Source organism: Glycine soja, chromosome 19, assembly GCF_004193775.1.
Source record: "Glycine soja cultivar W05 chromosome 19, ASM419377v2, whole genome shotgun sequence".
In the NCBI taxonomy this organism is placed as follows: Eukaryota; Viridiplantae; Streptophyta; class Magnoliopsida; order Fabales; family Fabaceae; genus Glycine; species Glycine soja.
The window spans coordinates 43,000,906-43,019,937 of record NC_041020.1 but is presented as its reverse complement, the minus strand read 5'-3'; the positions used below and the strand labels follow the sequence as shown (position 1 = coordinate 43,019,937).

Here is a 19,032-nt window from a genome sequence, read left to right as displayed (position 1 = left end):
GTAGGAATGAAATTGACAATAAGTCAAATTGCAAGAACATTAATTGGACATGAACAAAACTTCCAGGATTGGAAAAATTTAAACACATCATGAAGAAACAATGAGAGAGTAGAGTAATGAGGTAGTCATTAGTAAGAGATTATATATGAATTTTTATTCATAAAGAGGTATTCTGCTCCATGTCTCATGGGAATAGTTTTTTTCCCATCTCCTCTGTTGGGTTATTTAGTAAAACATAGAATTATGTCTTTATGAGGAATAATATACACCAAAGAATAATTTTTTCTGATTTTATATTCTCGGAAATAACTAAATAACTTGTGAAACAAATGTTCCCTAAGCGATTAAGAAAAATACTTAAAGACACTCTTTTTTAAAGGAAAATTTTCTAAAAATATATTGGTTAAAGAATGACACTAATATTTTTGTTCAATATAGCTCTTTTAATTTACTATCTATATAGAGAGAAGATTATTTAGGTAGCTACTGACTTTATTATTAATTTTTTGAATAGATAACTACTAGTAACTAATCAGTAATTCCCATAGGCATCTCATTTTCCAACCAAAACAAACTAATATTAAATTATTTATAGTATTATTCAATGTTCATCTTTCATTCCTTTGATAATATATATATATATATATATATATATATATATATATATATATTTTTTTTTTTTTTTTTTTTTTTTCATTTTCTTTCTTTTCCCTTGCTCTCACGCGTCTCCATTTAGGTCCTAAACCTAGGTTAGTTTTCACAAATGCCCAGGCCTCTCCAATCAAACGGCGTACGCGGAAAGATCAGATCGCAATTCGCATAAAAGGAGACACAAAACAACACCCATTAAATTACACTTTCCTCCCCAAAAACTCTCCGAAATTATACTGGGTACCCCAAATCATGCGAGAATTCCTTTTAGCGTCGTCTCGCTAGGTCTGTCTTCGAAATCAAAGACGGAGGCTCTGAAATAATAAAAACCACGCACGCATCGAAAGAAAGAGAGAGAAGAAGAAGAAGAAGAAAAGAGGGGTCTTCGAAGAAACCATGAGTATCCTCTCTCTCTAAACTCTCTCAGATTCGATCCTCTCTTCTCTTCTTTCAATTCCGCTTCCCTCGCACTAAATGACAGGGTTTCCTGGCCCTCGCCGCGATCACGCTTCTTCTTCCTCCTCCTCGCACAATTCCAACAGCAGGTCGCGCGATTTGTTTCGCTTTCTTTTTTTCGTTTTCTTTTCGGAACGAAAATTGATTTTAATAATCCTTTTGCCTTTTGTCAATCTTGGTTTCAATTTATCGTTTCGCGAGACGGACGGGAATTTTGGATTGTTTGTTGTGTGATTTCGGGGCGATTTTCAATTTCGCCTAATTCTGTTTTTGTTTGTTTCTTCTATTGTGGTTTATATGTTTGGATCGCTTTTTGATTAGGATAGTGGAATGATAATAATGTTGTTGTCTTTTGAAGGAGCTGAAATTGAGCTTGATGCATGTGTTTACTGTTTCCGAGGGTCGATTTTTCCGGGATGCATGATTTTTAGGTTGAATCCTGTTTTGTTGTGAAAGTGATGTTTGATGTCGATTAACATCAATTTGCGGTTGCTGGATTGAAAATTGACAATATTTTTGTCATGAGGTTTGTTTGAGGCGTGTGAAGTTAGCTAGGCGCTGAGATGAGATCATGGTATTGGGAGATTATAATACATTTATGTTGCCTAGTCAATATGGGGGAATGTTGATTGGGTTTGTTGATCATGGATACTTGGCAGTGTGGTACTTGCTGGAAAATTTGTGCATGATTTGGATGGATGGTCATGGAGCATGGGAGTTTGTTGTCAAAATTTTGTAGTTTCTGACCTTGAATGTCATACATCTTAACACTATGTTTGAGTTTGACATTGTAATTGGTCATGCTACTATAATAAGCTAAGAATCCATAAGTTTGTCAATACTTGAATCATCTTCAAATTTGTTTTCACCGAGGCAGAAATACACTCTTCCCCTTTTCAAGTTGAATTTGAAGTTGCACGTTTTTTTCTGTAGAATATCTCTCTTATCTAATGTGTTGAATTTGGCCAGTGGTAGCAACGTATTTAATTTGCTTGCAAGGAGGGAGATCTCACCCCGAACAAGATATGTGGCAAAATGGCATTGGGGAGAACCCGGTGAAGCTTCAAAATCAAAGTCTATTCCTTATTCTCGTCCTAAAAAAGAAGTTGTGAGAGATGCAAGACGTGGTCTCCTCTCATGGTACTTACACTAATTTAGTCCATAAGTTATATTGAGGAAAAAGCATGCCTTTGAGAATTTGAAATTTTGTTTTCTTCAAGAAGAGTCAATTTTGGGGACTAATGTCTCTGACAATGATTTTCAGGGTTGAGGCTGAGTCATTGCGGCATTTGTCTGCTAAGTATTGTCCTTTGGTGCCTCCTCCAAGGTCTACTATTGCAGCAGCATTTAGCCCAGATGGGAAAGTTCTTGCCTCCACACAGTAAGTTTTAACTAGTTGATCTCCTCTTTACTAATTTGAATCTATGAACTTTTGTGATTGAATCTTGTTATGTGTTATGTGCAGTGGTGACCACACAGTAAAGATAATTGATTGTGAAACTGGAAGTTGCTTAAAGGTGTTAGTTGGTCATAGGAGAACGCCTTGGGTGGTAAGTTTGAACCTTTTTTGAATGAAGTTTGATGAGATGTGCTATGAAGTTTGAACTCTGAAGAAGTAGCAATTTTATGAAATTGAGTTATTAAAATTATCATCCTTATCCAATTAAGGGATATCCTTCCATTCAATTTATGTAGTTATTTATTTATTAGGAAAATGTTTTTACAACCAAAGTGTTCAGATGAACCACCAGCTTGTTTAGTTCCTTTCCTTTCATGCTGATGCTCAGGGAGTTTGCTTCCTTGTGGCGGATAGTTTCCTTCTTTCTTCTGTTTTTTCTCATCTGTAACAAAAAAAAGTGGACAACTTTTGTTGTCCCCTTTTGGTTTTAGGCGAGAGTTTCTGAGACAAGTGTTTACGAAAAAGATAAAAAGTATGTTAGAAATAAAGACAATTATATATGTTGTCGCATATGGTGTCAATTATTTTATGTTCAAATAGTGAAACTATATTTAATATTTACTTTATGAACCATTATCCCACACACCCTGTTTTGAACAATGGATAGGACAGAATTTTTTTGCATGATTCCTAGTCCCCTTCCTTGTGTCTCAATTAGAACATGCCAACTATATTAAAAATAACAGTTCATCCCCCCACATCTAAACATCAGTTAACAATGTTTTCCGTTTATTCCCTTTTACAATTTGCCACATTGGACTCTGCCTCTCCTGAATCCATGACCTTTGCTTGAAGCTTATGTCATCTGTTGCCACATGCAGTGGGTTGAAAATTTCATTAACTGGTTTCAGGGATGTGATAATTTGTATAATAAATTATGTGTATCTTATTTTCCAGTTAGCAAATTTTAATTAGAGAAAAAGTATAGGGGGCAGGAGATTTCAGTCCAATTTGTATGGCAATATATGGTGGAAGTGTTATTTCCAATAGATTAGGCCTTTTTGTCTAAAATTGTAGTTTGTGTAATCCAATGTGCACAATCCTATGCACTAATGGTACACTCCCAAAATTTTAACTATGTGCTAACGGTACAGGTTAGGTTCCATCCATTGCACCCACATATACTTGCTAGTGGGAGCTTGGATCAAGAAGTTCGTTTATGGGATGCTAACACATCAGAGTGCATAATATCTCATCATTTCTGTATGTTTACTTACTGTGAATCTCTCCTTTTCTTTTCTAAATTACTCTTGTTAAGTTGTAACTGTTACTATATATGTTTTTGTTCCTTTTCATGTGTATATTGGTTTCTCTTCTCTCTGATGAATTCATTGGGTGTTTCTTCTCACAGATCGTCCCATTGCATCTATTGCTTTTCATGCCAAAGGTGAAATAATTGCTGTTGCATCTGGCCACAAGGTAGTATTTTTTCCAAGAACATCCCATATTTTTTAAATCTTTGATGAATTGTTCTGTATTTTGGTGGCATTTTTGGGGGGCTGTGTTCACGCTGTTGTAAAATACTATCTCAGTTGTACATATGGCACCACAACAAGAAAGGTGAAGCATCCTCTCCAATATTTGTGTTGAAGACAAAGCGCTCCCTTCGTGCTGTGCATTTTCACCCTCATGCCGCACCATATCTTTTAACTGCAGAGGTGAATCAACTATTATGCTTTTGGAATGCTATTCTGAATGTTAGTTTTTAGATTTTCCCTTTGGTTAACATACTTACATTGATGTGTAGGTCAATGATCTTGATTCTTCAGATTCCTCAATGACAGAGGCTACATCTCTTGGTTATTTACAATATCCTCCGCCTGCTGTTTTTGTCACAAATATTCATCCTACAGAACATATTAATTTGTCCAGCGAACTACCTTATGTGTCATTACCTTTCTATGTAATGCCTGCATATAATGTTGATGAGTCAAGAGCAGAACTACAGCATGCTAGTCATGATGTTGTCTCAGGTAGCATGCAAATTGAGTCTTCTGCCATGGTACAGTTGCAAGCAGACCCAAGTGCAGCAGAGCATTATGAGACTACAGTGTCTCCCATGGATACATTCTCTGAGATGCCCTCTAGCTCTCAAACTGGTGCAGAATATCCTGCTCATACTGCTTTCTCTAATGGAATGGGAATTGGCCTCAGTAATCTCACAATGGATGGTATGGAGACCGATGAAACCAGACCTGCTGAAGGAAACCAACATGGGAACTTGACTAATACCTATTCTCTTAATGGCATGCTACATGGACTGTCTAGGCAAACTGCAAACCGTGGGGTTCCCTCAGAGTTTGGTCAATTTCATCAGTTTTTTCCTTCAAGAGATCCAAGTGGATGGGAGATTCCTTTTCTCCATGGATGGATAATGGGTCAAAGCCAAGTTGGTGTTCCTTCAATGCTTCCTCACATGGGTGCTAGTCGTGACAATCTATCCCAACAGATTGGTTCTTCTTCTTACATAATGGCATCTAATCATTCCACTTCTAATGTTGATGCAGCGATGCCATCTTCAGCAATACCTGGCAGCATCAGCATACCGGGTTCTTCAATGAGATCAGGTTTACGGAATCACTTTTCACAATCCCGTGTACCTGTATCTGAATCTGGCAATCTTGCTGCTTCTATTAATACCCCACATGATGGATTTGATATGCAAACCATCGTAAGTCGAATTCAGTCAGAACTTGCCACATCAGTGGCTGCAACAGCTGCAGAGTTGCCTTGCACTGTGAAGTTAAGAGTGTGGTCACATGACATAAAAAATCCCTGTGCCCCACTTAATGCTGATAGATGTCGTCTAACCGTACCGCATGCTGTCCTCTGCAGGTACCTTCTGATGTTATGTTATCCACCCCAGCATTTGGTTCAATTAGTGTTCTCCGTTAGTGTAATTGTCTTAAGAAAAGATATTTTGTATTCATCATGTCAGTTGATTGCTTTTTTTCATTTTTCCCTGTGAATGATTATGAACTTGTTATTTATTGATATAAATGGCATTATACTTATTTTTCAATCACAATTGTGTTCATTTGGCATTATTACATTACAGGCATTATGCTTTTTTGGATTGAAGTCAGATTATATACTTAATCGGTTAGCTGACTCAATGGAATTTGCCCTTTGCAGTGAAATGGGTGCTCATTTTTCACCATGCGGTAGATTTTTAGCTGCCTGTGTTGCATGTATGCTTCCCCATATAGAAGCAGATCCAGGATTACAAACTCCAGTACACCAAGATCCTGGTGTTGCAACATCACCAACCCGGCATCCAATTTCAGCACACCAAGTAATGTATGAGCTGCGCATATATTCCCTCGAGGAGGCAACGTAAGGATTATTTACCTATTGCTGCCAATCATTGATTTTTTCACACACTTAGGTCAGTCCATTAAATTTCAAAATGAAAATTTTCATGTATTTTTGTTGAACAGATTTGGTTCGGTGCTTGCTTCACGAGCAATTAGAGCAGCTCATTGTCTGACTTCAATTCAGGTCAGTTAATTAATTACTTTATCATTATGCTAGTCTGTGCGTCCCTCTCCTTCTCTCTTTCTCTCCCACACATTTTGGTCCCTGAAAGTGGCAACTTGTATTGCTATGGTCTCTGAAAGTTCATCTATTCAAATTAGTCCACATTGATGAATGATTTTTTATTTTTATAAATAATGACTTTGTAGGGAAAACTTGATACTTTTTGGGTAGCAATTTGTTTAGACATGCACTTTCAGCAACCAAAGTAACTCATGTTTCAACTTTTAGGGGCTAAGTTTTATTAAATTGGTCAAATATAATTTGAAATGGCCTTTTCTTAGAGGACTGAATTTGTGCAACTGCTGTTTGATATGCAGTTCTCACCTACATCTGAGCACATACTACTTGCGTATGGTCGGCGCCATGGTTCTCTTCTTAAAAGTATTGTCATTGATGGAGAAACAACATTACCTATATATACAGTGTTAGAGGTAAAATGCTCTCTCTAAAAAAAAATTCTGATGTGAATTGCTCTTATATCTAACCACCCTTTGTATTCTGTATAATCTTTTAGTATGAGGTAAGTATGATTCTGGATCATGAAATTTATACTTCAACCGGTTGTCTTGACAATTGATCAACTACTTCTGCTTAATCTATGGGCCGGCACAAATTGTTGTCATTCATATCATCTATGCCCTTTTTGTAGTTCTAATGGTTTTAGTCTGAATTTAATGTCTTTGAATTTGCTTTGTCTTTTAGGTATACAGAGTGTCAGATATGGAACTTGTTAGGGTGCTTCCTAGTGCAGAAGATGAGGTCAATGTGGCATGCTTTCATCCTTTTGCCGGAGGAGGACTAGTTTATGGAACAAAGGTATGGTGTTGCTGGGCAGACCAATGGGGTATGGTTTAGCACTTTAGCTTTACATTATTTAAATTATTTAATTGATAATCTTTTGCATGTGATTTTAGGAAGGAAAGCTTAGGGTCCTCCAGTATGACGGTGCTCATGCAGTGAATGGCGCTGGACCAAGTTACTTTCCTGAGGAGACCATCGTTGGAGTCAGTCAGTGAGCAAGGTTATTCATTGATTCTTTGAGGATTTATAATGTTAATTTGACAACTAGATAAGTAATAGGTGGTTTTGATTTTCGTCTAGATAAATGCTTGATGAGTGAAACAATCAATGTCAGATGAGGATTAGGGGTAGGCTATGCTGATGATGCAATCTACTAAACTCATGGTACTGATGCAATGATCTTGGCAAAAACAACATTTTTTTTTGGTTGGGTGAAACAACCATGACTGTTGAACTTTTGTTTTAAGGATGAATCAGAAGAACTGAAGTCAAAACTGTTTTTAAATTACATTTTCCAAAGGTAGTAATCAAATTTTGAATCTCTCTCCCTTCTGCTCTTGGATCAGTAGCGTATCATTTTTCTGAAATCATGCTTTTTATGAAGTGTTGGATGTAAAAAGGAGGGGATGGGGGTCTCTTTGAAAGTCCTGTGTGAATTTGGTTGGAGTATGTCAGAAGGTTTCCGAAGAAGAGATGAACGGAAATTTGTTTGATTGTTTCAACTTTCAAGAGATTGTGACTTTGTTGTAGTATTCGTTTGTTGGAAGATATCACATCCCCTTGTCTAACTCATTTCTGATGAGTGAATTTAAGGAACATACTAGCTTTTGTTTTTACCATGACAATTCCTTTACGTTAATGTGCATTTGGATCACAATAGTTGACATTTAGTTTATTTATCCTTACAAAGTTACCTGCCCAATTGTAGGTTTAGACAAATGATTGGACATGTAATTCAAAGATCTGCTTCACATCACTGTACAACTCATCTGGTAAGCCTTCTACGCCAACCCCAACCCCATCCCTTTCCTTTGGTTGCACTTGTAGTAATGTGGAATATATAAAACCCATGCAAGAGAATCTTTTCTATACAAGCAGTAGATACGAAATATTTATTGTTTCAGGATAATTATAGAGAGAGGTGGACCTCTCAAGCAGTTGAGCTTTCTCACCATAAGATGTACTACTATATTGAGAGTAGAGATTCTCTCAACTTGATTTTTTAATGAACAACACAACCAGTGAAGTTATTGAAAAACCAATTCAACCATTTAAAGCTCAACTCTTGGGAGGTACATACTGTGATAGAAAAATTATCCTTCTTTTCACGCGCATGAGGTTTTAAATGTATCTTATGTTATTCCCATGCAGCTGTCTCTGCTGATGATCTGCACAAACGCAACACCATATTATCCAATGCTGAGCCCATGCAACCGATGGTGGTGGAACTTCACTCGCATTAGCAAAAATGTATATTTTTGTATTATCCATGTATGAATATGTACTAACATTTTCCTTTGTTAACATGTTTTCTTATTTTCCCCTCCAACCCCTCCCCCTCCCCCTCCAACCCATAAGTGGGCTTCTCTTTCTTACATGTGTAGCTTTTAGTAGTTAAAGAATTTTTTTTTTCTTAGTCCCTGGGAAATTTTCAAACTACACGACATGGCATTAATCACAGCATTCGGACGGCAAGCATTTCATATTCCCAATTTATGTAGGTCCCATCCATCGAGTGTGGATGCCAGATAATATTTAAGGCGCGTTTATATAAATAACGAAGTTAAACATTTGTTAATAAGCTCAATAAGTTTTTTCATGGAACTTATTGAACCTTGTCAAAATAAATTAGAAACAAAAAGGTTGTAGGTTATTTTTATAAATACTATTCTAAATAAGGAAACCTTTTTTTTTGTTTATTTGTATTTTAAAAGTTTGAGGAAAAATGGTCATTCTTAATAAGTTTCCTGACTTGAAATTTAATCAGCAGAACAGAGGAAGGTAAATCCTATATATGATCATTTGAGATGCATCAATTTTCAAATTAAGAGCACTGCTAGACAGTGCGTACGAGGTTTCAATGAATGTACGCCTGACACGTGAATGTTTTTCTCTCTCGACAGCATTTTCCCCTCATATATAGGATATTACTTAATGTTTTCTTCATAAATTATTAAGTAGATTTGTCGAAAGATGTATGATTATTCTTTAGTACTACTTAACAAATAAAAATAAGTGTAAGAATTAGTATAAAAAAAACGTTGTGGGAAAATTTAAAAATATTATTTGAATAAATCATATATTTAATTCCTTAAATATTACCCTCTCTTAAGTAGTCCCTAAAATAATAAAATTATATAAGTAATTTCTAAAGTATGAGAAATCATGTTATATAGTTTTTGAAGTATTGAAAACTTCTTCAAATTAGTTACTCAATGTTACTTAAATGTTTTAACCTGGAGACTAAATTGATGAATATTCAATACTTTAGGAACTACTAATATAATTTTATTTAGTTTAAGAATTATTTAAGAGAGAAAGTGATACTTCAAAGACCAGATTAATGCTTTACAGTACTTTGTTAAACAAGTTAAAACAAAACGGATACGAAATGTAGAAACAAGAATGGGTCCATGTCATGCGCTACCCAAAATATCATGGCATACATAAGGGCATGATTTTAATAAACTTTCCTCAAACTCTAAACTTGATGTATCGGTAGACTCTCTCGAGTTTACCATCGAATTAACGAGTTAATAAATTAAAAAAATTAGATTAAAATGTAAGTCATTTTTTTTAATTTTTTGTCTGTTTAACATTCAACATACTTTCATTTTACGTATTATTTTCAAATACAAAATTTTCACCTTTAATCATATCAAACTCTTGTTCTCTAATAACATTAAACTCTTGATGAGAATCATCTATCACTACTTTAATCTCTACAAGTTATTATCTAGTAGTGATATTTTTACAAGTCTACGAGTTGAATCCAGGAGTCGAGTTTATAAAATTTTCACGAGTCTTGTAAACTCTTAAGTTTGATGACCTTACATAAAAGGGAAGGCAACTATGGGACACAGCAGGAGTATTCGTTGGTCTTCCCTCCCTAATGGGAAACGTTTGAATTGGTTTTTGCCTCTTTAATGTGGTCAGCTTTTCGTTAAATTTCATTTTCTCTTGCATGAGTTGTACCATCTTTTCAACTCGTATCAATTATAAATTTTAGGTTCTGTTTTTGGGAGTAAAACAAGATGGAACGTCTAAATATAAGAATTCAAATAGATATAGTACCTCAACTGCTGAAACAAAAGATACCGACCCTTTAAAAAAAGAAGAAAGAATTGGAGGACAAGGATAAACACAAAAAATTCCAAAGAGAAAAGAATGTAGCCATTATCAAGGGCCATGTGTAAGTCCTTTTCTTTAAATACTAAATCTAAAAACCGTGTACTTATCTGCACGTCGTGGAGTCGTGGTATATTCCACTTAAAATTGAAATGAAGAAAAATATATTAATTTTTTTCTTCAAAAAAAAATATTAGGTCATGCTTAGTTCCAATTTTCTTTTTATAAATATTCCATATTTATATTTTTTTTCAACAAATAAGATATATGTTTGTTTTTCCCCTATTGATTGTTACTGTGAAAATTTTTAAGCTTTCAATAAAAATTGAATAATAAATATTTTGCACAAAATGAATTAGTATAACACATTGGTGGTAATAGTGATGATGATAGAATGAGATTTACTTATCGTAACAATATTACACTTATTTCATTTAATAACTTCTTATAATATACAAATTTAAAAAATCCAACCATTGAATCGAGTGATATTATTTTGTTAATCATTCACATAATTTTTTTAAATAAATTTATTCATAGTTATATTATTTTATAATTCATATTTATTTATATCTTAAAATATGTCATACATATTAGAATAAAATTAATTAATTAATTATCAACATGTCTTTAGTTTAAGTAGAACTAACTTGAATTTCTTAAACAAGATCTTGGATAGACTCTACACTAAAAGTGGCCAATCTAATTTTTTCACATAAATTAATCATTAATAAAGTTAATAAATATTTCACATCAATATGACAAAAAAAAATTAACTAACTTTAAATTTTATTAACTTAATTTATGTTGGTGCAAATTGATGGTGACCATGGATGGCTCCAATGAAGAAATATCAAAGAGAAAATCATTATCTATGACGATTTTGCAAGATAGAAGAAACAACAAAGAAAAAAAAATACAATTCTTCAATATTTGTGTAAAACATTAATCTTTGGGTTTGATTCAGCCCACCAATCTCTATAGAAATTGAATGTAATAGGGTGTACAAATGCATTTCCTTCAAGATACAATAGAAATGAACTGATTTGAATGCAAAAAATGAATATCTTATTATTTTCATGTTCTATTTTTCTACTTATAGGTTGATTTTATATATAGACTATCTTATAGCTTTTGGTAAAGAGATTTAATCATTTAAAGAGGTACATCTTATGCCTCTTGGTGAACAATCACTTCTCATGACTATTAGTGAAGAGAGACATCCTTTGATGAAAGAACATACAATTTTTTTAAAGGATACAATCGTCCGTATTTGTATCTTTACATGAATAAACTTATCTTTTTATGAAAGAATACAACTTTTCATACATACGCTTTTACATGACTAACACATATTTTCATGGAAGCATTCATTTTAAAAATCTCTCACAATTCACTAAAAATAAGTGCTAAAAATATACTTTCCAAAACACCCATTCAAACATCCTTTCTCTCTCTAATTAGTTAAAGTTTATTGAAAATTATAAAATCAAACAAAAAATCATTAAATATAATGCAAAACCTACATATTTTTATTATTTGTAATAAATTTCAAACAACGAGAAAAAATGTATTCAAAGGAGTCTGTGTATATTTCGAGCATTTATGATTCATTTCATTATTAAAGAATCACCATTCATGAAATTATTAACGAAAGTAAATTTAACAAAACTTTGGTCTTCAAGTAAAACGAAAATGGATACCTATCCTCTTAATTTTTTTGAATTTATTTTTTAAAAAAGTCACGACAGAAAGGCAAACACTTTATTTGACTATAATTATCGATGTTGTGTGGATGGAACATGAGGGTTTACACTTTACACAACAACCCTAAAGATTAAATAAAGAAAGAAGAAAGTATGAGCATGGAGGCATGATAAAGGCCTTGACAATCGGTGTAGTTATGAGAATGAAGAGAAGAAAAAAAGAAGAAAGTGGAATGGGTCGTGGTCATCAGATGAGAAAGTGTGACAGAGCATAGCACATTGATTGAAGAGTGCAAAACAAATTGACGTGTCTAAATCATTCCCCTTGCTGCTCTCTCTCTTTCTCTACAAAATCAACAATAACAATTCCCTTGAGATCACTCTCATTATTATTATTATTCAACTGCAACCGAGTCCTTTTGGAATTGTGACAAGGTCCCCAGCACCAAACTCCACAAACTCTGATGACCCTTTTGGGTATGCCTTCACCTTCCCTTTCAACAAGTAGCATGAATCTTCTGCATCAAACTTCAATTGGTACTTCCCTGGAGAGCAACCCCACCTTTTATTTTTCACCCCCATAAAATAAAATCAAAAAAGTTAATTTACATATAATGTGAGAGTGCATGCCATCATTCAGATTTTTCATAAGCAAAAAAACTCAGACACAATATTTTAAGCGCTTCTAATACTGTTTTTTAATCAGAATTGAAGTTTTATCTTGATAACCAATATCAAAATGTTCACATTAAAGGTCAACATATATTTTCCAGATAAAATTCCAATTTTAGAGAATAGTACGAAATAATATCTACCAAACTGTATCTAAGTTTTTTTTTTTCATAATACATAGCAAAAGAATGGAACAAAAAGAGAAGAAAGAGAGAGAAGAGTATGGATGTACTTGGGCCAGCACTTGATGTTGGGAAGGGTTTCTTTGAATGGTGATTCTAAGGTTTGAGTTGGAGTCTGCAGCCATGGAAATAGAGAATTGTATGTGAACAAATAAAAGTTAAAGTTGACCACTGAATTATTCTGCGTGCACTTGGATTTTTGGCTACATGCACTCTGGGGTGGTTTATGGAGTGAATGAAAAGGAAGGGATCGTGCGCAGTTTTATGAGAGATGATAAGAAGATTTTGTATTTATCTAAGACTTTGACTAAAAAAAATAATGAGATATATAATATATTGGGTACTTGCAATTTCATGAGTAATGTTCACCTATCACATCATGCCCGTAACCTCCACTTTATTGTTTTTCAACCTAAGTCATTATTGCACCTTCGCCTCGTGGGATATTTCTCTCTGTCTACCAATTTGAACAGCAGTATTAGTGGTATCAATTATTTATTTATTTCATTTTTTAAATTAACCCTTAAAAACATGTTTTAAACATGCTCTTTCGCATCAATTAGTGTGATCGAGATTTATAACTTTGATGGAGAATTCAAGTTTTGAATATATAATTATATTATATATTTTAAAAAAATTATCTGTTAACAATAAATTTTATTTGATTCAAATAAAATTATTTCTCATAAAATATACATGTGATCTATGCTAAAAAAACATATTCTTTACATAAATATTTGGATTATTAAAAAAATAGAGTAATACAATATTAAATTAATTTTGAAGGTTATATGCACAGATTAATTTAGTCTTAAATTTATAAAAATATTATTTAAATATTATCATTTAAAACTAGTCAAAAGGTATTATTTAGGTCATTTTGACTTTTAAAGTTACAAAAATTAATATTTTTAAAATTAATCAGTATTCATACAATGAATATGATGTATTAAATTAATCAGTATTCATAAAATGAATATAATGTAGTATTTAATTAACTGTGTGGTGAAGATGTAATAAATAGTGTCATCTCCACAGTTGTATAACACTTCGATTTGCTGTCCTATTTATTTAGAATGCGTTATACAATTGCATTGACACGTTACATGTCAAAGGCACTTACTATGAACTAGTGGAATCCCAATATCATATCCTATCCCTACATCGTTGAATTTATGTTACCTTTACACAGAGAGAGATTTATAGTATTATTATTATTAGTTAATCATGTATTTATGAGATTGAATAAAAAAATTCATGTATTTTGGTAAATTGTTAAGAAATAATATATTATTTTATAATAATAGTTATAGATCAAAATTAAGTATGAACTAATTAATTACTTAGTCAAACGTAATTAATTCTCATTATATATATATATATATATATATATATATATATATATATATATATATAGTAATTTATAGGAGTTTCTAATTACTTTACTACCTAAAATAGAAAAAACGTTATACTCAAATTTTCTCAATGCTAAATTAATACGATGTGGACTAATATTTTATCTTCATTTTCTATTAAAATGCTTCCACAAACATGAATATAAATCAATCTTTCAAACTACTACCTCGTTTGAATTTGAAATGCTACCTTTTTCGAAAAATATCTTCTACAAAATTTAAAATTACATATTGGTTGATTACACAAATTTATATGTTAAAAAACTACATAATATCTTTTTCTGGATAGGTAATTAATATGAGGATACAGATTTGAAAATGACAACAGGATAAGAGTTATATGAACTTGAACTTGTGTATAAGAATTTTGACTCTAATCAATGTGACAAGGGAATAAGTTACTTATGGTTTTTCTTTATTGTCTCACTAAGCTGTTAAAAACTTTTCTTTCAAAATAAATTAATATAAACATTAAATACAACAAGTCTAATACTATAATCACATTATTAAGATTGAAATTTTGAATGAGTCTACAAATAAATTTAATAAAAGATAAAAATATAAAATTATTTTTTTGTTAATTTTATTACAAACATTAAAACCATTTTTTATAATTATATTTTAAAAAATATAATTACGCATTAAATAAAACATACTTCAGATAACTCTAATAATTAATTTAAATTAATTTATCATCAAATTGAATCAATCAGTCAATTACATATAATATAGAAATTATGAACTTTTATTAGTTTCTTTTTAAAAAAAATTAATTAATCGAATACGATTTTTTTTTCAGAAATACGAATATTTTATTAGACAATATATTTAATAAATGGTCAACATAAATTTTTCAGTATAAAAATAAGTATGCTTGGTGAAACATAACTTTCTTTGTTAACAAAAATACAAATATTTTATTAGACAATATAATTAAGTTATAACATCAATTTAATAGTTAGTTAATGTAAAATGTGTGGAACTATCTTATGAGTAAATAACATTGATTTTTAAAAATTGATTATTCAAAGTCAATATAAAACTAATAAAAATTGAAAAAAAATTATATAATATAAAAATTTTTATACAATAATTAAATTATAATTCATAATATATGATAAATTTATTAATTTTTAAAATTATTCTTAAAATAATTTAAATAATAATTTATGATTATAAAATACGGTGAAATGTTAAAGTCATAAAAATTAGATCAAAGGTGGCGTGCAAGATTTATTTATCTTTCTCGGAAAAAAAAATTTGTTTTCTAAGTTCATTGAAAATATCAGGAATACATAATCACAAGCTCAAAATCAAGGTTGGTACTCCCATTATACTACTACGAAATTTGGACCAAGTTGATGGGTTATGCAATGGAACTAGACTTATTATTACAAGGCTTCGTTGGCACATGTTGGATTATATTTGCCAAATCCAGTTTTTTTTCATGGTCAGCTATATGTTGCACTTTCACGAGTTCAAAGCAAAAAAAGACTTCATATTCTTATTTCTTATTCATGAGAATCAAGACATTCCCAAAAATACTACCATTGGTGTAGTATACAAAGAAGTATTCGCAAACTTATAAACATGATATGCTTCTCAAATTCTTATTTCTACATATGCATTATCATTAATCAAATTCATTTTCTATCAAAACATTATTTGTTGATTTCATTTTCAATTTATCTATTTCTAATCATATAATTACAATATATTATGTTTTTTACTTTACCATTACTTATACCGTGAAATTTCATTATCATCAATTCTCAAATAAATTTGATATAATGCTTTTATTTCTTTACTATTGCACCACAACATCAACAACACAAATGATGAAAAATTGATATTATATCACACCCACTAATGCATATTCATATCAATTTATCCATTTTCAGGTTAGTATTGTTGTATATAATAACAAACTCCTACTTGAAATTTTTAAATATTCACTGATCTTATCTACATAGTCAATCAATTCATTCATTTCTATTTATTGTGCAGCTTCTAATTCACTACAACTTGTTACTAATGATAAACTCACCAACTCCATTCGAATCATTCTACAATACGATCAGGTTAGTTTGAAATATATACTTAAATTAATGTTTTCTTTTTTCTACCGATACTTCAACATTATTATTATGCAAATAAACAAAATTATCAAAGTGTATACATGTAGTCATAATTTGCATTTATCAATACTCAAATAGGAGTATAAGTCCGTACGTTGACACATACATCTCTCTAGTTTTCAGTATAAAAGTAAGTATGCTTGGTGCAATATAACTTTATTTTTTTAATAGAAACACAAATATTTTATTAGACAATATAATTAAGTTATAACAACAATTTAATAGTTAGTTAATGTAAAATGTGTGGGACTATCTTACGTGTAAATAACATTGATTTCTAAAAATTGATTATTCAAAGTCAATATAAAACTAATAAAAATTGAAAAAAATCATATAATATAAAAAGTTTTATACAATAATTAAATTATAATTCATAATATATGACAAATTTGTTAATTTTTTAAATTATTATCTTAAAATAATTTAAACAATAATTTATTAAAATACGGTGAAATGTTAAAGTGATAGAAATTATATCAAAGGTGGCGTGTAAGATTTCTTTATCTTCTTCGAAAAAAAAGATTTGTTTATCTTCAATAAAGTATTGACAAATATCTGTGTGCAATTCCAACAAAATACTGTATAATACTACCTCGGAAAAGTTAAAGTAAAATAAAATTTAATTATTAATTTTAATCTTGGTCCTTATAGTAGTATTCTTTAATTTAAATTAGTTTTTATATGTTTATTAGTTTAGTTTTTTTCTCTACCATTGAATATGGAGTCTAATTATATTCTAAAAAAGTCACTTACACTAACAAATACGTCATAACCTCATTTGCAGTTCATTTTCAAGTAAAATAGCAATTTACAGCCCGCTATTTAAGATTCTAGTTAGCAATCTTCAAACGCGTTTTGCAAAAAGAAAAAAAGAATGTTTTCTTTTTCGGTTTTGAAGACTCAATCTGTGTTATTATCAATTTTGCGATAATACAAGTACTAAACAAGTAGGTACTTAGCATATGTTTCGAGATTAAAAGTAACTCTGCTACTTTAGCACAAACCAAACATCCAATTATAATATGTTTGGTTACGCATCATAAACAATTTGACGTGTATCCCTTGGAAGTATCTCAGTGTTGCTTTTGTATGCATTTTGACATGGTTTTCTCACTAATCTTGCATAGAGAATGAGATGCCAAACGCATATTTAGTTTAAAATATGTTCAACTGGTAATTTAACCCTTGAATTTAATTATCATTTTCAGGAACAAAAGTGAGATCAGAAAAACTACTCATGAGTTTTACAAATTCAGATATTAACGCACAAATAATATAATTAAATTCAAAAACTAGATTTTATGTTACGAATTAGAGGCCCATATTGGCCAACCCTAGCAATGGCCCAGTCCTAACTCTGATGATATTGTAGGAACAAAATCGGATCCAACTAGTTTTATGTTGTTGGAAATTGCTTTGCGCACCTGTTAAATTGCTTATACACCCAGCACAAGATGAACAATTCTAATATTATCCTTTCATAAAATTGATACGGATTCATAATCCATAAAAGTAGGCTTACGGATTACATGAACTTATAGATTTGCAATCCCTAAGCTTACGGTAAACTTATGGATTGACAATCCATAATACATAATCCGTAGGATTGCCAATCCGTATATACGGATTACAATTTTTTTTAAAAATATTTTAGAAATTAATTTAAAATTAAGCAAGATTCGAACATGTGACTTTTAAGTTATTGACACAACACTCTAATCAACTGAGTTAATAGATCAATTATGTTATAAAATAATTAATGTCACTATATATAATATTAAAATTTTTAATGTATATTTAATGTACATGTAAATTTATATTATAAGTTTTGTGATAATTAATTTTGATCTAATAATTATTTTTTTTACATATATAAATTTTTATAAAACCTATGATTTTTATTTAAAACTTATATATGTAAAAAATACATTATTAGATCAAAATTAATTATAATAAAATCAAAATACATTATTTAGCATACGGATTATCAATCTCTATACGGATTATGTGCCATGAATTATGTAAACTTATGGATTCTGTATGCTTACTGTTATGGATTATGAATCCGTATCAGCTTTACAAAGATCAATATTAAAATTGTCCATCTTATATTGGGTGTACTAATAATTTGATTGGTGCGCAAAGTAATTGTCTATCTTGTTTGGTATAGCATTTGGGATTGTTGAATCCACGTCCACCTCAAAATAAAATTCTGATGCATTAATTGGGATCAATACAAGATGGATTATGAATCCGTATCAGCTTTACAAAAGATCAATATTAAAATTGTCCATCTTATATTGAATGTACTAATAATTTGATTGGTGCGCAAAGTAATTGCCTATCTTGTTTGGTATAGCATTTGGGATTGTTGAATCCACGTCCACCTCAAAATAAAATTCTGATGCATTAATTGGGATCAATACACTTAGAGAATAACGAAGCAAAACACGCATTTAGACAAACCTAGTTGACATTGAACATTACGAATAAGTTGTTCTAAAGTTGGAAATAATTAATTTTAAGCTACTATACGTAATTTGAATTTATCCTCAAATTAATTTTAATTTTAATTATAATTTTTTTCCGTAGAATTTCTATTTAGTTTGGGGGATTTAGTCCTCCCAAAATCTGCCCATTGATTTCCTGGTCAATTAATACAAT

At 30.9% G+C, this 19,032-nt stretch overlaps 1 protein-coding gene across 4 annotated transcripts; it reads left to right on the top strand.

Moving 5' to 3' along the window:
• Positions 1 to 905: 905 nt before the first annotated feature.
• Positions 906 to 8,587, top strand: LOC114398453. 4 transcript variants are annotated; one of them, XM_028360653.1, is made up of 17 exons: positions 906 to 1,196; positions 2,077 to 2,247; positions 2,372 to 2,488; positions 2,573 to 2,657; positions 3,661 to 3,769; positions 3,918 to 3,985; positions 4,099 to 4,224; positions 4,314 to 5,401; positions 5,702 to 5,902; positions 6,007 to 6,067; positions 6,424 to 6,537; positions 6,809 to 6,922; positions 7,021 to 7,127; positions 7,208 to 7,291; positions 7,836 to 7,899; positions 8,032 to 8,199; positions 8,279 to 8,587. In XM_028360653.1, the coding sequence occupies exons 1-13, from the start codon at positions 1,126 to 1,128 to the stop codon at positions 7,120 to 7,122; spliced, it is 2,427 nt and encodes an 808-aa protein (XP_028216454.1). In that variant the 5' UTR covers positions 906 to 1,125; the 3' UTR covers positions 7,123 to 7,127; positions 7,208 to 7,291; positions 7,836 to 7,899; positions 8,032 to 8,199; positions 8,279 to 8,587. The 4 variants fall into 4 exon arrangements, with proteins under 4 accessions (XP_028216454.1, XP_028216452.1, XP_028216453.1 ...); XM_028360651.1 differs by lacking the exon at positions 8,032 to 8,199; XM_028360652.1 differs by lacking the exon at positions 7,208 to 7,291 and having other exon boundaries at positions 908 to 1,196.
• Positions 8,588 to 19,032: the final 10,445 nt, after the last annotated feature.